This window comes from Ovis aries, chromosome 17 (assembly GCF_016772045.2).
Source record: "Ovis aries strain OAR_USU_Benz2616 breed Rambouillet chromosome 17, ARS-UI_Ramb_v3.0, whole genome shotgun sequence".
In the NCBI taxonomy this organism is placed as follows: Eukaryota; Metazoa; Chordata; class Mammalia; order Artiodactyla; family Bovidae; genus Ovis; species Ovis aries.
This window is the reverse complement of record NC_056070.1, coordinates 573,505-595,847: the sequence shown is the minus strand read 5'-3', so window position 1 is coordinate 595,847 and position 22,343 is coordinate 573,505. Positions and strand designations below refer to the sequence as shown.

Sequence of the window (22,343 nt, the reverse complement as noted above, 5' to 3'; positions counted from 1 at the left end):
CTTAAAGAGATGGGAATACCAGACCACCTGACCTATCTCCTGAGAAACTTGTATGCAGGTCGAGAAGCAACAGTTAGAACCAGACATGAACAGACTGGTTCAAAATTGGGAAAGGAGTATGTCAAGGCTGTAATTGTCACCTTGCTTATTTAACTTACATGCAGAGTACATCATATGAAATGCCAGACTGAATGAAGCACAGCTGGAATCAAGATTGCCGGGAGAAATATCAATAACCTCAGATATACAGATGACACCACCCTCATGGCAGAAAGCAAGAGGAACTGAAGAGCTTCCTGATGAAAGTGAAAGAGAAGAGTGAGAAAAGCTGGCTTAAAACTCAACACTCAGAAAACTAAGATCATGGCATCAGGTCCCATCACTTCATGGCAAATAGATGGGGAAACAATGGAAACAGTGAAAGACTTTATTTTCTTGGGCTCCAAAATCACTGCAGATGGTGACCACAGCCTTGAAATTAAAAGACGCTTCATCTTTTGAAAGAAAAGCAATGACAAACCTAGAGAGCATATTCAAAAGCAGAGATATTTTTTGCCGACTAAGGTCCCTCTAGTCAAGGCTATGGTTTTTGCAGTGGTCATGTATGGATGTGAGAGTTGGACTGTGAAGAAGGCTGAGCACTGAAGAATTGATGCTTTTGAACTGTGGTGTTGCAGAAGACTTTTGAGAGTCCCTTGGACTGCAAGGAGATCCAATCAGTCCATTCTAAAGATCAGCCCTGGGATTTCTTTGGAAGGAATGATGCTAAAGCTGAAACTCCAGTACTTTGGCCACCTCATGCGAAGAGATGACTCATTGGAAAATACTCTGATGCTGGGAGGGATTGGGGGCAGGAGGAGGAGGGGACGAGAGAGGATGAGATGGCTGGATGGCATCACAGACTGAATGGACGTGAGTCTGAGTGAACTGCGGGAGATGGTGATGGACAGGAAGGCCTGGCGTGCTGCGATTCATGGGGTCACAAACTGTTGGACACGACTGAGCGACTCAACTGAACTGAACTGATGAAGGAAAGCACAAATCTTAAGACAAGTATAACATGCTTGCAACTTTTAAAAAAACTCACATCTTACACAAATGATAATCTCTCTTCCTATTCTAATTTACCTTACTAAATGATGTTCAATGTGACAAAAGAAATGATCAAAAAGCACTCCCCTATAAAGAAGAATGAAAATAATTTCCTATTTCCCACTAGATTTCAGATATTTTAGCCTGTGGCACAAAAGAAGCCTCAAATATATGTGTTAAGGAAAAGGGCATTCTAAATGCCACATCTGTACACAAGCTAGTTTAATTTTAAAACACAAGAACCCAGGATTTCCCTGGTGGTCTAGTGGTTAAGACTTCACTTTCACTACAGTGGGCATGGGTTCGATCCCTGGTCATGGAATAAAGATCCTGCATGCCACCATCAACCAAAACAAAACAAGCAAAAAAAGATACATAAATGAATAAAAACACAAGAAATCAATTTGATATATTCTTTTTCAAGTAACAATTAAGAATACTTGGAACTACGAAGAGCAACAGAATTCTTTTTTAGGTGATATAATTTGAATGAAAATTTTACTGAGAGTTTAAGGGAGATGAAAAACAAGGGCCAAAAAGAGTATCTGCAGAGTCCCCATCTCCAAACAGGCAAATCACAAGGAACAAGAGGAGTACAGGGTAGCCCTGTGCCACTGCAGACATGTCTGTGTATAGCGGATCACTCAACCAGAGGAGTCAAACATCACAGCACGTAACAGCATGGAAGCAGGCCAAGGTCTACTTGTGGGCCTCCTCATATTTTTTATGGAAGATAATATAAATACAGTGAGACTTCATACAGGAAAATAGACCAACAATGGGTTCATAGTCTAGCAAATCTTAAATATATGTACACTAAACCCCTCAGACCAAATCTCCATGTCTTATTTTACCTAATCTCTGCCAAACTGCTATTTAGTGGATTTAAAAGAAGAAAATAAACAAAGATTGCCAGAAAGGTAAATAATATCTACTACCAAAGAACCATTAAATTCTAGCCTACCAAGTACATGAAAAGATGCTCAACATCATTAGTCATCAGGGAAGTGCAAATGAAACTATAAGAGATGCCACTTGACATCCATTAGAATGACCACAACTGGAAAAAAAAAAAAAAAAAAGAGTAACAAATGTTGGTAAGGAAGTGGAATAATGGAAACACTTATACATAATGTAGGAATGTAAAATGATGCAGTCACTTGGGGAAATAATATAGCAATTTTTAAAAAGTTAAATATAAATTTACCACATAACCAGCCATTCCACACATATATATCTACCACCATGAGAAATAAAAATTTGTGTCCACCCAAAGAACTACACGTGAATGTTCATAGCAGCATGAGCCATAATTGCTAGAAACTGGAAACAATCTAAATGTCCATCAGCTGGTAAATATATAGTCAAAATGTGTTGTTTTCATACAATGGAATCTACTTAGCAATAAAAAGGAACAATCTGATGATATATATACTATGACATGGATGAGCCTCAAAAATATTAGGTAGGGACTAAAAAGCTATAAAGTTGATTTATGGTGATGGCAGTACTATTGAGTAAATTTATTAAAAATCACTGAAAATTACAATGTAAAATATGCCTCAATAAAATTGTAAAAGTCACCATCAAGGTACTCAATTCCTATTTTATATGTGCCAGAAATTAACATAGTATTCCCATTTTGTACCTTGGCATAGCAATCTAAGATTTGACCAAGTATTCTCAGGCAGAAACAGGCTGAACTGCAGGAAATACCCAGCTACCAGTTAACTGAGACAGACATTAGGAATACTTATAGAATCAAAACATCTTCAGGGTCCCATCCTCATCATTAGGCAAAACTCAAAAATTACATGTCAACTAAAATATGAAGAGGTGAGAATCATCAGGTTAAAAAAAAAGGAAGGATGAAAGAAAGAAAGAAATGAGGGAAGCTGAAATGTAGTTTAGATTAAAAAGTAAACAGGGAAGAAAAACAGAGACATAATGAGATCTCCCATCACTAGCATCCATGTCTCTGGATGTCAAAAGGCTCAGGGAGTTTGGAGACTCTTAAATGTCATCTTTTGAAGGGAAAGGAAACTAACTAACTCTGATCTTGTAACCTTAAATTAATCATTACATTTTGTAACTGGAAAATAAAATCTTTATTAAAAGACATCTACTTTAAGACATTTTCAATCTTTTACCCTTACAACAACCTTTAGGAATTGAGGGTAAAAAATAATAATGATAACCATGAAAATGCCGATCTTAATTGAATATTTTCTATGTGCCAAATAAAGGACAAACATGCATGATCTCATATAATCTTTATAAGAATCCTAGGAAGTAATATTATTATCCTCATTTTCCAAAAGGGAAAATTGAGGCCAAAACTGAAGAAGAGACTAATGATCCCAGATTCAGTAATTCTAACAAGGACTTGAAGGAAGGCACTTTACTAGGGAACTCCTAAATTAGGCCAACACAGTGCAGATCAAATACTCCTTTTACAAACCTAGAAATTCTGTTTGGAAAAAGTCTCCAGGAGTAATAAATAAGATGGTCACTGAAGTGAAATTAGGACATAAAAATGTGACTAGTCCCTCTCTAACTTTTCTAATCAGCCTCAGTTAAAGGCACCATCCCCAATCACTTGCCCAATATGGCTTACAACCCCTCTACTGTCTTTCCTACGTTTGTCTCTTTTATAATTAGTTCATTTTATTCATTTATTTATTTTGGCTGGACTGGGTCTTTGTTGCGATGGCTCCTCTTGTTGCAGAGCGCAGGCTCTAGGTGTGTGGGCTTCAGTAGTCACAGCGCATGGGCTCAGCCGCTGCCACACATGAGCCCTAGAGTGTGGGCTCGGGAGCTGTGGTGCTGAGGCACCACTGCAGCATACAGAATCTTTCCAGACCAGGGATCAAATCCGTGTTCCCTGAACTGGCAGGCAGATCTTAACCACCGGGCCACCAGGGAAGTCCCCTTTCTTACATTCTTGATTATTTAACTCAGTTCAGGAACAACAAAATCTAACAGGCTGAAAAGTGAGGTGGTCTCCAGAGTCCTCACTACTCTCAAAACACCAAGCCTATTCTCTCCACATTGCCTCTGCACTTTTTTTAATTCATATAAACCCTTTGTACTCATTACATTTCAGGAAATGCCAGATCCCCATCTCTCAATGCTGTTCATCACAGTCTTGACTATCTATTATTACTGCTCTGAACAGATCTTCCACAAACTATTATGTATTTAAAGTGTGCACATCTGTTAATACATGTCATGCTGTTAGTCTGCTTGTATTGTTCAACGCTTGCACCTTGACCATTCTAATAAACCACCCTTTGACAAAAAAACAAAAAAACATAAAAATAAAGTGTATACAACTTATTTCTCCAATGATATTAATAAATTACCAGTACAAAAAGTGTGCTAATTTTGTTTATTACCCCTTGAAGTATCTAGCAAAATGTTATACATAGGAAATATTTAAGTTTCTAAAGTATGAATAGATTTACATTTGTGCTTTTTTGTGTAACTATGTATTTATAAGCATTTCTTTGTTCTATTAATAATCTAAGATTATAAGCTAATTGTTGGAAAAGATAATAACTTCATTTTCTTGAACAGTACTATACTGGATGTTTAGCTTTTATTTTCTTAAGAATAAAGTTAAGGGAGGATGTGGCCAGGTGGCAGAGTAGGAAGACCTGGAGCTCACCAGCTCCTACAGACACACCAAATTACAACTACTCACAGAGCAGCTATAAATGACAATGACCTGAAGACTAGCAGATATCTCCCACATAAAGACATAGAGAAGGAACCACAATGAGAAGGGCAGAAGGGACAGTGACAAGACCTAGTCAAGATCTAACTCACCTGAATAATCAACCCACAAACAAGAGTATAATCACAATTACAGAGGTTTTCCCCAAAGAGCAAGGGTTCCAAGCCCCACATCAGGGTCACCAGCTCAGGAATCCTACACCAAGAAGACAAGCCTCTATAATATCCTGTTTTGAAGGCCAGAAGGGCCTTAATACAGGAGAGCAAGAAGGCTATAGGAAACAGACTCAGCTGCTTCAGGGATGTGCAGAATCTCATACACTCAGAGACCCAGGACAGAGGCAGTAGTTTGAAAGAAGCCTGGGCTAGACCTATATACTGATCTTAGAGAGGCTCCCAAGAGGCAAGAGATCACCCTGAGGGCACCAATGCTGGTGGCAACCATTCTGGGGATGTCATTCTACCACAACGACACTGGTGCTGGCAATGCCATTTTGGGATTCACCCTATAGACTATTTGCTCCAGGGGCTTATCTGCACACGAGCAAGCTGGCAGCAGCCCTGTGGCCCAACCAGGGTCATGCAGACAGCCTCATGGGAAGCTGATCCCAACCTCCAGCCTGACTACAGCCACTATGCAGGGCACAGTCTTGCAGCCAACCAGGCCAGGAACCAGGAATTTGCCTACCAGACTGCTCACAGTACTCTTCTCACCACAACAGGAGGAGTCACATGGTCCATATAGGGGGCACCCTAAGAACATACAGCTCTGAAATAGGAGGGGAGCAAGCTACTGGGCCCTATAGGATGTCAATTATATAAGGCCACTTCTCCAAGATCCAGAAATATAACCAACTTACCTGATAAATACAAAAAATTGGGCAAAATGAGGAGAGAGCAAAATATGCTCTACACAAAGGAATAAGACAAAACTTCAGAAAAAGAACTAAAAGAAATGGAGGCAGGCAACCTACCTGATAAAGAGTTCTCATTAATGATCATTAAGATGCTCCATGAATGTGGGAGAATAATTAGATGAACACAGTGAGAATTTTAAGAGAGTTAGAAAATATAAAAATAAACCAAACAGACGTGAAGATAAAATACCCAGAAAAAAGAAACCGGAAGGAAAAGTATTTTAGATGATACAGAGAAGTATAATAGTAACATGGAAGACAGAGTAGTGGAAATCATCCAAGGTGAACAGGAAAAAAAAAAAAAAGAATTTGAAAAAAATGAGAGTAGTTTAAGAGACTTCTGGGACAACATCAAGCATACTAACATTCGTATTATGGGATACCGGAAAGACAGAAAAGGGCAGAGAAGTTACTTGAAGAAATAACAGGTGAAACTTACTTAACCTAGGGAAGGAAATAAACATTCAGTGAGAGGAAGCAAAGAATCCCAAACAAGAGGAACTTAAAAAAGGTCCACACCACAACACATTGTAATTAAAATGGCAAAAATTAAAGAGAAAGAGAAAATCTTAAAAAGCAGCAAGAGAACACCCCAGACTGTCAGCTGACTCTTCAGCAGGAACTTTAGCAGGCCAGGAGTGCCATGATATTCCAAGTAATGAAACAGTAAAATCTATACCACAAATGTTCTACCTGCAAGGCTCTCATTCAGATTTGAAGGGGAAGAGGAGGAGTATTCCAAATGAGCAAAAGCTAAGAGAGCTCAGTACCACCAAACCAACTTTATAAGAAATGAATTCAAGGAATTTCTCTAAGTGAAAAAGAAAGACTCCAAACAGAAACATGAAAATTCTCACATGTAAAGGCAAACAAATAGTAAAAGTAGTAGATAATCAACTTAAAAGCTAGAAGGAAGGTAAAAAGGCAAAAATAGTAAAATAATTTATAGCTACAATAAATAGTTAAGGGATATACAAACAAAAAGATGTAAAATATGACATAAAAAACATTAAATAAAGGGAGGTAGAAATAAAAATGCAGGGCAGTTACAATGCATTAGAACTGCAGAGATCTTCAATTTAAAATAATCACATATATACACACACAGGTTGTTATATATGAACCTTATGGTAATAACAAAAGAGAATCATCAGGGATTTCCTGGTGGCTTAGTGGCAAAGAGCCTGCCTGCCAATGAAGGAGACATGGGTTTGATCTCTGGGCCAGGAAGAGACCTCATATGCTGTAAAACCACCCCACATGAGCCACAACTGCTAAGCCCACTTGCCACAACACCTGAATCCTTCATGCCCTAAAGCCCGTGCCCTGCAACAAGAGAAACCAAGAAGACCTCTCACAGTAATTAAGAGCAGACCTCACTCGCTGCAACAAGAGAAAAGTACACACAGCAGAAAAGACCAACCACAGCCAAAACAAAGAAACAAACAAATAAATAAAATTTTAAAATTAATTAAATTAGATATTTTTAATAGGAATATTAAAGAAAAAGGAACAAAAGAGAACCATAAAAATGACCAGAAAACAATTAATAAAATGGCAAGAACTACATATACATCAATAGTTTAAATGAAAATAAACAAACTGCTCCAATCAAAAGACAGAATGGCTGAATAGATTAAAAAAATAAAACCTATCTGTATGTTTCCCAGGTGATGCTAGTGGTAAAGAACCTGCCTGCCAATGCAGGAGACATGAGATGCGGGTCCAATCCCTGGGTCAGGAAGATCCCCTGGGGGAGGACATGGCAACTCACTCCAGTATTCTGGCCTGGAGAATCCCCATGGACAGAGGAGCCAAGAAGTCTGCAGTCCACAGGGTCATACAGAGTCAGACACAACTAAAGCAACTTACCACACACATATACTACCTACAAGAGACTTAATTCAGATCTAAAGATACACCCAGACTAACAGTGAAGAGATGGAAAAAATATTCCACATAAATGCAAATGAAAAGAAAGCTGGGGTGGCAGATGTATATCAGACAGGACAGACTTTAAAACAAAGATGTTATCGAGACACAAAGACAGGCATTACCTAACAATCAAGGGATCAATCCCAAGAAGATATAGTAACTGTAAATGTATACACACCCAACATGCGTGCCTGCATGCTAAGTCACTTCAGTTGTGTTTGACTCAGTGCAAGCTTATACACTGTAGCCCACCAGGCTCCTTTGTTCCTGGGATTCTCCAGGTAAGAATACTGGAGTGGGTTGCCACGCCCTGCTCCAGGGGATCTTCCCAACCCAGGGATTGAACGTGCATCTCTAATATCTCCTGCACTGGCTTCTTTACCACTAGTGCCACCTGGGAAACCCAACACAGGAGTACCTAAATAAATTAAGCCAACAGGATTACAATAATAGTAGGGGACTTTTAACACCCCATTTATATCTACAGACAGATCATCCAGAAAAAATATCAGTAAGGAAACACTAGCCTTAAATAACACATTCAACTAGATAAATTTTCTATGTATATACAGAATATGGGCTTCCCTGGTAGCTCAGATGGTGAAGAATCTGCCTATAACACAGGAGACCTGGGCTCAATCAGAACATAAGCAAAAGGCAGCAGAATACTCATTCAAGTGCACAAAGAACATTCTTCAGGATATGTTGCCACAAAACAAATCTGAATAAATTTGAGATGACAGAAATCATATCAGTATTACGAGAAGAAAAATCAATACGAAAAAAAATGAAAAAGCACAAATACATGCAGCCTAAACAATATGCCACTGAACAACCAACAGGACACTGAAGAAGTCAAAAGGAAATAAAAATCTGGAGACAAATTAAAATGAAACACAATCCAAACATGACACAATAATCCAAAGTCTATGGAACACAGCAAAAGCAGTTCTAAGAGGAAAGTTTGCAGTCATACAAGCCTACTTCAGGAAATAAGAAAAATCTCAAAGCAATCTAACCTTATACCCAAAGGAACTGGAAAAATTAAAATAAACAAAACCTAAAGTTAGTAGAAGGAAAGAAATAATTTCAGAGCAAAAATAAATAAAGACTAAAAACCAGAAAAGATCAATGGAAGAGCTAGTTCTTCGAAAAGATACACAAAATTAATAACTCTTTAGCCAGACTCATAAGACAGGGCCCAAATAAACAATTGAGAAATTACAGGTGAAACCACAAAAATACAAAAGATCATTAGATATTACTGTGAACCAACAAAATGGGCAATTTAAAATAGATGTATTCCAAGCAATATACAATCTCCAAAGACAATCAGGAAGACACATAAAATATGAAGACTGGTTACCAGTAATGAAACTGAACCAAGAATTGTGAAAATTACCAACAAAAAATCCAGGACCAATAGGTGATATTCTATCAAACACTTAAAGAGTTAATACCAACTCAAACTATGCCATAAAACTGAAGACAAAGGAATACTTTGGAATGCATTCTGTAAGATCAGCATCACCCTACCAAAACAGGCAAAAACACCATCCCAAAAATAAAATTACAGCCCAGTACCACTGATGAACACAGGTGCAAAAACTCTCAAAATATTAGTAAACTGAAATCAACAATGCACCAAAAGAATCATACACTGTATCAAGTGGACTTTATCCTAGAGACATATGATTAAAGATGATTTAATACTCCACAAACCAATCAATGAGATATACCACTTAAATAGACTGAATAAAAATGATATGATCATATCAACAGATGCACAAAAAGCTATTGATAAAATTCAATATCCATGAACCTACCTCAATATAATAAGGCCATATATGACAAGCCCACAGTTATCATACTCAATGGTGAAAAGCTGAGAGCATATCTTCTAAAATCAGGAACAAGACAATGATGTCCACTCTTGCCACTTTTATCCAACATAGTTTTGGAAGTTCTACCCACAGCAAACAGAGAAGAAAAATAAATAAAAGGAATCTAAATTGGAAAAGAAGAAGTAAAACTGTCAATGTTTGCAGAGGACATGACCATATATAGAAAATGCTAATAATGCCACCCAAAACTATCAGAATTAATTTAATACATAAACTCAGTAAAGATCTAGAATAAAAATGTAACATTCAGAAACATGCTGTGTTTCTATACACTAATAACAAACTATCAGAAAGAGAAATTGATCACATTTACAATTTCATCCAAAAGAATAAAATACCTTGGAATAAACACAACCAAAGAGGCAAAAAACTTGTACTTTGAAAGCTATAAGACATGGATGAAAGAAACTAAAGACAACAAAAGCAAATGGAAAGAATACTATGCTCATGGGTTTGAAGAATTAATATGGTTAAAATGATCATAAATCCTAAAGTAATCTATAGATTCAATGCAATCCCTATCAAAATACCCATGATACTTTTCACCGAACCAGAACAAATCTAAAATTTGTCTGGAAACACCCCAAATAGCCAAAACAATCTTAAGAGGGGAGAACAAAGAGGGAGGTATCATGTTCCCTGACTTTAAATTCTATTACAAAGTTACAATAATCAAAATAGTCTGGTATTAGAACAAAAAAAGGAAAAATACATGGGTCAATGTAACTAAATAGAGAGTACAGAAATAAATCAAAACTTAAATGGTCAGTTAATCTCCAACAAAGAAGGCAATGGGGAGTAGACAGTCTGTTCAATAAATGATGCTGGGAAAAGTGGACAGCTACATACAAAAGAATCCAACTGGATTGCTTTCTAATATCATGCACAAAAATAAACTCAAAATGGATTAAAGACTTAATGTAAGACCTGAAACCATAAAATTCCTAGAGGAAAGCAAGACAGTATGATTAAAGCAATATTTATTGGATTTCTCTCCTCAGGGAAGGGCAACAAAAGCAAAGATTAACACATGGGACTACACGAAACTAAGAAGCTTTTGCACAGCGAAAACTATCAACAACTAGGAAGGCAGCCTACCAAGTGAAAGAAAGTATTTCCAAATGAACCATCCAATAAGGAGTTTCCATCCAAAATAAACAAAAAAGTCATACAACTGAACATCAAAAATAAAAATAGAAATGGGCAGAGTACTTGTATAGCCATGGCTCCAAAGAAGACATACAGATGGCCAACAGACATATGAAAAGGTAGTCAGCATCACTAATAACCAGGGAAATGCAAATCAAAATCAGAATAAGATCTATATCATACCTGTCAGAATGGCTATTCTGAAGAAGTTAACAAATAAGAAATATTGGTGAAGATGTAAAGAAAAACCTTTGTGCACTGTGCAGGATTGTAAACTAGTACAACCACTATGGAAAACAGTATGGAGGTGCCTCAAAAAATTAAAAATACAACTACCATATGATTCACCAATTCCACCTTCTTCACACCTGAAGAAAACAAAAACAGTAACTGGAAAAATATGTCCACCTCTACATTCATTGCAGCACTGCTTACAATAGCCACCATATAAAAGCAACCTTTGTCCACTGATAGATAAAAGGATAAAGAATATATGGTATACATACAATGAAATATGAATAGGCATAAAAAAGAATGAAATCTTACCATTTGCAACAACATGGATATACCTAGAGGATATCATGTAAGCGAAATAAGTCAAACAGAGACTACAAATACTACATGATTTCATGTGAAATCAAAGATAACAAAACAAACAAAATAAAGTGAAAACAGAATCAACAAACACAGAGAACAAATGGGAGACTGACACAGGTGAGTACGGTGGAAAGGGGGAGAATTAGGTGAATAGTTAAGTGATATAAACCTATAATTATGAAAAGAATAAAGTCATGGGGATGTAATACACAACATAAAGACAGTGATACTATAGTGATTCTGTGTGGGGATATGTGACTAAAGGGCTCATATAGTGACCATCTGACCATTTCATAAAGCATGCAAATGCCAAATCATTAAACAGTGCTCTTAAAACAAAATATTGTACATCAACTGTATTTTTTTAAAGGGTTTGAAGACAGAAAAATGAATTTAACAGCTTCGAGTGTGGCATGAGTAAACTACTTTTTTTTTGTCCGAAATACTAAAATTATTCTATGTATTTTTGTAACTAAGTATCCACTCTATTTTCTTGTATTGCTGAATCAAAAGGCATTTACTAAACATTTATTTGTTCACTATAAACAGTGGTGAGGCAAATGTGAAAATCCTTTGAAGAAATGCAGAACAGTAAAAGCAATTTACTTTTGTCAAAATAGGAAAGTGCTAAAAGCTCTTATAAACTGCAAGGAGGCAAACTTAGCCAATATATGCAAATATAAATGCAAAAGGGGGAGGCTGAGCATAAAATTGTACTTGTATGTAATGCACACACGTATGTACACAACATGATAATAATATAAAACAAAGATGAAGAGGAATTTAAAACAAAACAATACCATTTTCTTCTACTACAATAATTAATTTCATAACAATAAAATGTTAATAAGAAAATAAAATCTGGGACTTCCCTGGTGGCATAGTGCTAAGAATCTGCCTGTCAATGCAGAGGACAAGGGTTTGATCCCTGGTGCGGGAAGATTACACATGTTATGGAGCAGCTAAGTTCATGTGCCACAACTACTGAGCCTATGCTCTAAAGCCTGCGAGCTGCACCCACTGAGCCTGTGTGCCGCGATTACAGAAGCCCGCGTGCCTAGAGCCTGTGCTTTGCAACCAGAGAAGCCATCACAATGAGTTGCCCGTCACTGCAATGAGAGCAGCCCCTTCTCACCACAACCAGAGAAAGCCCTCATGAAGCAAGGAAGACTGCGTGCAGCCAAAAATAAGTGAAAAAAGAAAATGTGGAAAGAAAAGCCCAAATCTGTATACATTTTATAAACGTCCATAACCAAAACATTTCATACCTGTAAACATGGCGTGAAAGTAAGGACTACAGGCAGCCAGCACCACTCTATGAGCAGAAATTTCCATGTCTTCGGCCACAATTGTGACATCACACAGCAAATTCTGACTGTTTACAAGAGAGAGAGAAAAAATTTAAATGATAACAACAGTAAATGTATTGAACATCCTATGCAAAACTTTTACAGTGAAAGCCCAATTTTCTGAAGACTTAACTAAAAACTGCCATCCTTAAAAATGAGTTCCCAAACATGAAGCACAAATAAAACAGCCATGACACAGACCAACATGCCTTTGCCCTCACTCAGAATTTTGCTTTTGTTATCTCAACCTAATGAAAGTTACTGGCAGCAAATTATCAATGGAGTATGAAGGGAAAGTTGTTTATATTAAGAACTGCATCAACAGAAGTGGCAGATGGTGGTATGACACTAAGACAAGACAAAATAAAACACACATAGAAACTAAACTGGGTCAAAGTACCAAAACTATACAGACACAGGAAATGTCCTGGGTCATGAAGCAAAGGTCAAGTTATATTCAACTACTTGCTGCATCAAAGCCATTTGAGCATTCGAAGGTTAACTTAATCAGAACATTTTCCAGTACAAAACATCTCATTCTTCAAAGTCAGAAAATATTACCACACATAAAATTAAAATGCATTTTGTTATCTTAAAAGTTATTCAGTACATATAATTACACTTCCAGTTCTAAAACATCCATTTTAATGGATGTGCATTCTAATGCATTCAAAAACATGCAGTAAACATTTTTCACAAGCTATATAAGCTGCTAGATGAAATGCTCCAGCTAAATAAGAATATCACAGAATATCTTTTTGAGAAAAATCTATGCTGGCATTGATTTCAGAAAAAAGAAGAGGACTCCACCAACCTTACTGGCAATCACGTTGTTGACGACTGAAACAAGGTGTGATGAGCCCGAAGTCCTTTCTGCACCTCAAATATCCTGACACTGAATTCATGAGTATAGTGTACCTAGGTGACACTGGGCCTCCTGCTCAATTATCCCCATTCCCCACAAGGGTACCTGCCAGCTTCTGCAATTTCTGATAGCTTACAAGAAACATTTTCACAAGAGCTTAACCCAGTCTTTGAGTGATCCATTTCCACACCACTTTCAAACTTCTTTCTGTGCTGTGCTGTGTGAGCTCAGTTGATTCAGTCGTTTTCAACTCTTTGCAACCCTATGGACTGTAGGCTACCAGGCTCCTCTGTCCATGGGATTATCTCAGCAAGAACAGTGGAGTGGGTTGCCATTTCCTCCTCCAGGGGATCTTTTCAATCCAGGGATCTAACCTGCATCTCCTGCGGTTCCTGAATTGGCAGGTGGGTTCTTTACCACTGAGACACCTGGGAAGCCCTATTTCTGTCGAGTTCACATCAAAACTTCTGAAGATCCTACCGGTACTCACATTCCCTCCAAGTACAGAAGAAACTGTAAGAAAAGGGGCCAACCCAGCCCCAGTGAGGACAGCATCCCAGTGATAAGCTCACTGTGCCCTGTAAACTGAAGCATGGGTTATAATGAGACACAAGGCAAGTTGCCTGTTAGGCTCCAGAGGTGGCACATCACTCTCTGAAATTCCTCCAGATCAATGTGGAAAACTGACAAAGTCCACAGTACACTCTGAGCAGTTGAAACTACTCTGCAAGTCTATGAATTCCATGGCTTCTCAAGTAAGCAGGAGGAAGTCAGTGGTTTTTCAGGAAGATGTTATGCAGGAGCTCCATCCACATGTATAATTTCACTTAGACCCTATCAATATCTTATGCTGCTGCTGCTGCTAAGTTGCATCCAACTCTTAGCAACCCCATGGACTGCAGCCTACCAGGCTCCTCTGTCCATGGGATTTTCCAGGCAAGAGTACTGGAGCGGGCTGCCATTGCCTTCTCCGATCAATATCTTATGAGAGCCATGTTATTGTAATTTCTACCCTTAAAATGTATAGCTGGGGAAACCAAGGTAAAGGTGAATAAGCAGTCTAAAGTCACCATTAGTGACAATGCCAGGATTCAAATCTAAGGAGTCTGGTTTACAAAATCAGCTATGTGATTTTAAGACTTGTTAAAGCTTGAATAAAACAAGGAATAGAAAATATAAAGAGCCATTTTTTATTAGATATACTGTACACCAGATACGATGCAGAATTCAATATATAGTTCACAAAAGGCCCAGTTTTAGTAGGTTTTTAGCACTACCATTACAAAAATAGTTAGAAATCAAATTCAACAGAGCACTGCAAGATCTTCTCTGCCCTTAAGGAGACTAGCAGAAAGGTCTGACAATGCAAGGATTACAGAACAAAGTAGAAAGTGCCAGAGTGAAGACACTAGAACAGGGGAGCCATCTAAATCAGACTTGGGGTGAGGAAAGGCACCCTGCAGCTACTGCACTTAGCTGAGTTCTAATCACAGATAAGTGTTACCCGGATGGAGAGAAGCAAGAGAATCTCACACAGAGAGAAGAGCAGATGCTACTGGACGGAGACCTGAAGTAGCAAAGTACCACGGGGAGTGTGGCACAAAAAGAGCATGTGAGAAGAAGAGTGATGCTGGGGTGAGCAGAGCCATCCAGGTTTCCCACCATGACCATCTGCACACAGCTCAAACGTGAGTCAACTTCATCTTTATGTCTCTTTTCCTTTTGTCAATAATCCTTCCTAGTGCTCTAGTTTCAAGATGGAACTTAAATGGAATTACACTGAACACCTCAAAATCACATAATTACATTCAGCTTCAATTATAATTATTCATTGATCCAAACCTTTTATCACATAATTATCTCGGCCTTACTGGCTATTGGTAAGGTAATTAATATCAGTTAGTTGCTCAGTTGTGTCCAACTTTTCAACCCAATGGAGTATAGCCCACCAGGATCCCCTGTCCATGGAATTCTTCAGGAAAAAATACTGCAGTGGATAGCCATTCCCTTTTCCAGGGGATCTTCCTGACCCAGGGATCAAACCGAGTCTCCTGCATGGCGGGCAGATACATTACCATCAGAGCCACCAAGGTATAATAGTAGCTTATTAGCTGATGTTAATTAACTAATAAGATAAAAACAAAGGCAAACCAGTATGAAGTCACACCCTGGGATAGGTCACATGGAACATGCTTAGTTTTAGTATTCAATTCCAGCAATAACATATTTTTAAAATAGTACTTGCAGACAAGAGAGATTTGACCAATCTTCCTATCATTCAGCCAGTTTGTGTCTACTGAACGTGGCCCTTACCTTTTCCTTTCAAGTGTGCATGCTCACAAGAAGTTGAATGACTTTGGATGAGGAGAAGAGAGCTACAAATAAAATCCAGCAATAAAAATAACAAAAATTTGTTTTAGCCGTCCATACCCAAAGCATACATGGTGAGTTTATATTTCTACTATGTGAAATCTAATGAGGCGATTGACTATAAAAATTAAAGTCTTTCAGAATGAAGGTATAAATAAAGTCGCTAATCAGTAAAATCTGCATTTATTCACTCATTCATCAAATATCTAAAGTGCATACAGGGCACCAAGGACAATGTCAGTTAATTAACTAATAAGATAAAAACAAAGGCAAACCAGTATGAAGTCACAACCTGGGATAGGTCACCTGGAGTGTAATGCCACATTATAGATCAAAGACATGCTTAGTTTTAGTATTCAATTCCAGCAATAACATATTTACCACACGTTTACCACAATAAATAAGACAATGCCCATGACAGTAAGGAATCTACCCTGGAAGATGGGAAAGAGACAAGCTAACAAACACTTACAAAATGAACTGACAGCTACTAGGGCAAGTGTGGGAGGTCGGAGTACACAGCACACAAGCCAAGCCCTAACACAAGCCAAGCCCAGGAAAGCTTTGGAAAGAGAATAACTTCTAAGCTCAAGTCTGGAGAAGAACAGGGGTTACACAGGCCTCATATAAAACTCAAATGACACAGAAAAAAGATAGATACTCATCTCCCAAGTGAAACATCGTAACAAATGGTCCTTCTCGGGGAAAAAAATCCTTTGAAAATAAATCATACCCAAATATATCAACACACGTTTTGGTTTTCAGGTATCAAAGGAGTGAATTCCTAAGACTAGAAAACCCTATTATTTCTGTATATACAGAAGCCTTCCCTAACCATTGGGAAAGCATTCCAAGACCTCCAATGGATCCCTAAAACCACAGATAGCACTGAAACCTGTATGTACTGTTATTTCTCATACATACATACATACCCATGATAAAGTTTAATTGACAAATTAAGCATAGTAAGAGATTAACAAGTGATAATAAAACAATAACTATACTGTGATAACAGTTATGTGAATGTACTCTAGCTCTCTCAAAATACCTTACTATACAAAGTTAGTGTGTTTTCCATCTTAACTGAACAATTATCATGCCCTGTGGCTATAACTTTCACAGTTTGAGGTGTGACAGCAAAATTAGCACAAATTTCTTTTTCATTTTTCACAATTTCACAGATGGAAGATTCATTCTTACCACAGATCTTAGCAACCTCAGCATATGATGTTTTTTTCTTCTCTTAAATCAAGAACATTTACACTTTTCACTTAAAGGAAGTACTTTACAGCTTATATTTGGCATTTCTGAATTGCCAGCATCACTTCTGCACTTGGGGCCATTATGAAGTAAAATAAGGGTCACTTGAACACAAGCACTGCAACAGTCAACCTAACAACCAAGAGAGCTGCTGAGTGACGAATGGCTGAGACACACTGGGCAGAGGGGTGAGTCTCATCTCAAGCTGGAGCAGGCAGGACAATACCATCACACTACCAGAACAGTTTGACCATGGTAACCGAAACCTTGGATAAGAGTGGACTAATGTGTATCTTACTCCTTGGAAGAAAAGTTATAACCAACCTAGAAAGCATATTGAAAAGCAGAGACATTATTTTGCCAACTAAGGTCCGTCTAGTCAAGGCTATGGTTTTTCCCGTGGTCATGAACAGATGTGAGAGTTGGACTGTGAAGAAAGCTGAGCACCAAAGAATTGATGCTTTTGAAATGTGATGCTGGAGAAGACTCTTGAGAGTCCCTTGGATTGCAAGGAGATCCAACCAGTTCATTCTGAAGGAGATCAGCCCTGGGATTTCTTTGGAAGGAATGATGCTAAAGCTGAAACTCCAGTACTGTGGCCACCTCATGTGAAGAGTTGACTCATTGGAAAAGACTTAGATGCTGGGAGGGATTGGGGGCAGGAGGAGAAGGGGACAACAGAGGATGAGATGGCTGGATGGCATCACGGACTCGATGGAAGTGAGTCTGAGTGAACTCCGGGAGATGGTGATGGACAGGGAGGCCTGGCGTGCTGCGATTCATGGGGTTGCAAAGAGTCGAACACGACTGAGCGACTGAACTGAACGGAACTGAATGTGTATTTTCTTAAAAGTCAGAATGTGCCATTAGGCTCTGAGGTATCTAAAATAACTGGTAGTTTCAGGAAACAAGAATTTACTTTCTACTGGAGGTGGGGATGGTGGAGAGATTACATAGCATTTGTCCACCTCTCTCTCTCAGGTGCACAGGATGAGCCAGACTCAGAGCTGGTCAGCTGCTTCATCAAATGCTGGCTGCTCAGCATGAGGGGAGGTGAGATAGAAAAACAAGCTGTTTTAATTAAATTAGTCATATTTAACCAAACCTCCTATAACTGTGGTTCAACAGACAAGCAAGATGCAACCTAGCGAAAATGTCAATAATTTTAAAGAGCAACACAACTCTGTAACAAGTGGTACCACCATCAACTTTTTCTCCTTAAAACAACGATGGTTAGAGTGGGAATTTCTGTAGCAATGATGCACAAGGAAAACCTAGCTTCTGGTTCACCACCACATTCAGAGGCCTGAAAAACAGCAGAGATTGTACCTGCTGAGATTTCAAAGCAAAATAAGAAAGGGCGATGGCCAACTACGGTCAGTGATTTAGAAAGTGCCTTAAACAAGAAAAGGATCCCAGAATAGAGAGTATCACAGAGAAACATGAGAGCAGAATGACAGGGAAAAGAGATAAAACAGAGTCACAAGAAGATGTGGCAAGAAGCATATTACTGAGTATTTGTAGAGAAGGGAAGGTAAAGAATCCAGATTTAAGGACTTCTAAGAATACTTGGTCACAGTCAAGAGTGGGGAAAAAAAAACACCACTAATTGGAAATAAAATGAAAGAAGATATGAGCAACAGGAAAAAGATAAAAGGGATGAAGCAAAGTGGAAACATGAGGATTTTACAGAGATGAAACAGTAATGGTAGAAGTGAGTTCTGAACATGTGTGATGAAAAAACTACGTGCAGAAAAAGGAAAATATGTACAAGGAAAACATCTTCATTAAAAATTATTTTAAAAATCTGATGAAATAAAATATGAGCTAGATATTCCTGCTGTTACTGTTGCTGCTATGCAGTCACTAAGCTGTACCCAACTCTTTGCAACCCCATAGACTGTAGCACTCCAGGCTCCTCTATCCTCCATTATTTCTGGGAGTTTGCTCAAATTCCTGTTCACTGAGTCAGTGATGCTATCTAAACTTCCCATTCTCTGCTGCCCCTTTCCTTTTGCCTTCAACATTCCCCAGCATCAGGGTCTTTTCCAATGAGTACACCTCATTGGAAAATGAGGAGTGAAGAGCAATTTGTAATAGCTCCAGAAAAGGGGGAGCAAAGAACAATTAGTAATAGCTCCCGAAAAGATGAAGCAGCTGGGCCAAAGCAGAAATAATGCTCAGCTGTGGATGGGCCTGGTGGTGAAAGGAAAGTTGATGCTATAAAGAACAATATTGTATAAGAACCTGGAATGTTAGGTCCATGAATCAAGGTCCATAAATTGGACATGGTCAAACAGGAAATGGCAAGAGTGAACATTGACATCTTAGAAATCAGTGAACTGAAATGGATGGGAAAAGGCAAATTTAATTCAGTGACCACTGTATCTACTACTGGGAGCAAGAAATGGAGTAGCCCTTGGAGTCAACAGGAGAGTATGAAATGCAGTACTTGAGTGCACTCTCAAAAATGACAGAATTACCTTGGTTCATTTCCAAGGCAATCATTCAGCATCATAGTAATACAAGTCTGTGTCCCAACCACTGATACCAAAGAAGCTGAAGTTGACTGGTTCTATGAAGATCTACAATGCCTTCTAGAACTCACACCAAAAAATATGTGCTTTTCATCTTAGGGGATTGGTATACAAAAGTAGGAAGTCAAGAGATAACCAGAACAGGCAAGTTTGACCTCAGAGTACAAAATGAAGCAAAGCAAAAGCTAACACAGTTTTGTTAAGAGAACATGTTGGTCATAGAAAATACCTTCTTCCAACAACTCAAGAGATGACTACACATGGACATTACCAGATGGTTAATACTGAAATCAGATTGACTCTACTCTTTGCAGCTGAAGATGGAGAACCTCTATACAGTCTGCAAAAAGAAGACCTGGGGCTGACTGTGGCTCGGATCGTGAGCTCCTTATTGCAAAATTCAGATTTCAGTTGAAGAAAGTTGGGAAAACCACTTGGGTATTCAAATATGACCTAAATCAAATCCCTTAGGACTATACAGTAGAGTTAATGAATAGATTCAAGGGATTAGATCTGGTAGACAGAGTGCCTGAAGAAGTGTGGACAGAGGTTCATAATTGTACAGGAGGCAGTGTCCAAAACCATCCCAAAGAAAAAGAAATGCAAGAAGGCAGAGTGGTTGTCTGAGAAGTCTTTACACATAGCTGAGAAAAAAAATGAAAGTCAAGGAGAAAGGGAAGGATATTCCTAACTGAATGCAGAATTCTAGAGAAAAGCAAGGAAAAATAAAAAGACCTTACCAAACAATGCAAAGAAACAGAGGAAAACAACAGAGTGCGGAAGACAACAGATCTCTTAAAACTGGAAATATCAAGGGAACATTCATATAAGAATGGGCACAATAAAGGATAGAAACAGTAAGGGAACTATCAAGCAGAAAAGAATAAGAAGTGGTGATGAATACACAGAAGAACTAGACAAAAAATGTCTTAATGACATGGGTAACCACTATGGTGTGGTCACTCACCTAGAGCTGGACATCCTGGAGTATGAAGTCAAGTTGGGCCTTAGGAAGCATTACTATAAAGCTAGTGGAGGTGACAGAATTCCAGCTGAGCTATTTAAAATCCCAAGTTGATACTGCTAAAGTGCTGTACTCAGTATAGCAGCAGGTTTAGAAGGCTCAGCAGTGGCCTCAGGGCTGAAAAAGTTCAGTTTTCATTTCAATCACAAAGAAGGACAATGGCAAAGAATATTCCAACTACTGTATAACTGTGCTCATTTCACATGCTAGCAAGGTTATGTTCAAAATCTTTCAAGCTAAGCTTCAACAGTACTTGAAATGAGAAATTCCAGATGAACAAGCTGGGTTTAGAAAAGGCAGAGGAACTAGAGATTAAACTGCCAACAACTGTTGAATCATGGAGAAATCAAGGGAATTTCAGAAAAACATCTGCTTCTGCTTTACTGACTATGCCAAAGCCTTTGACTGTGTGGATCACAACAAACTGTGTGACATTCTTAAAGAGATAGGAGTACCAGACCAAATTACCTGTCTCCCGAGAAACCTGTAGTAGGACAAAAAATAACAGTTGGAACTAGACGTGGAACCACTGACTGATTTAAAATCGGGAAAGGAGTATGAGAAGACTGTATATTGTCACCCTGCTTATTTAACTTATATGCAGAATGCATTACATGAAATCCCAGACTGGAAGAAGCATAAGTTGGAATCAAGTTTGCCAGGAGAAATATCAACAACCTCAGATAGGCAGATGATACCACTCTAAAAGGAGAAAGTGAAGCGAAACTAAAGAACCTCTTGATGAAGGACAAAAGGAGAGTGAAAAAGCTGGCTTGAAGCTCAGCATTCAAAAAACTAAGATCATCATATCTGGGCCCATCATTTCATGACATTTCCTTCCTCCTCATACCACACACCTTCTGACCTGGGGAGGCTCATCTTCCATTGTCATATCTTTTTGTCTTTTCATACTGTTCATGGGGTTCTCCTGGTAAGAATACAAGAGTGTTTTGCTACTACCTCCTCCAGTGGACCATGATTTGTCAGAACTCTTCACTGTGACCCGTTTATCTTAGGGAGCCTGGCACCCCACTTCAGTACTCTTGCCTGGAAAATCCCATGGATGGAGCAGCCTGGTGGGCTGCAGTCCATGGGGTCATTACAAGTCGGACATGACTGAGCAACTTTACTTTCACTTTTCACTTTCATGCATTGGAGAAGGGAATGGCAATCCACTCCAGTGTTCTTGCCAGGAGAATCCCAGGGAGGGGGGAGCCTGGTGGGCTGCCGTCTATGGGGTCGCAAAGAGTCAGACATGACTGAAGCGACTTAGCAGCAATAGCAGTAGCAGCCCTGCACAGCATGACTCATAGCTTCTCTGAGTTACCTAAGCCCCTTCACCACAACAAAGTTGTGATCCATGAAGGGGTGATCAGTTCAGTTCAGTTGCTCAGTCCTGTCCAACTCTTTATGACTCCATGAATCGCAGCACGCCAGGCCTCCCTGTCCATCACCAACTCCCGGAGTTCACTCAAACTCAAGTCCATCGAGTCAGTGATGACATCTAGTCTTCTCATCCTCTGTCATCCCCTTCTCCTCCTGCCCCCAATCCCTCCCAGCATCAGAGTCTTTTCCAATGAGTCAACTCTTCACATGAGGTGGCCAA

The 22,343-nt window shown here is 38.8% G+C and overlaps 1 protein-coding gene across 6 annotated transcripts in view; it reads right to left on the bottom strand.

Moving 5' to 3' along the window:
- KLHL2 (kelch like family member 2) overlaps positions 1 to 22,343 on the bottom strand; it is a 163,169-nt gene that overhangs the window by 110,231 nt on the left and 30,595 nt on the right. For all 6 annotated transcript variants that reach the window (XM_060400599.1, XM_060400600.1, XM_060400601.1 and 3 more), the window contains one exon: positions 12,601 to 12,707. In XM_060400599.1, the coding sequence (XP_060256582.1) occupies positions 12,601 to 12,707 (107 nt within the window). The remainder of the gene's footprint in view (positions 1 to 12,600; positions 12,708 to 22,343) is intronic.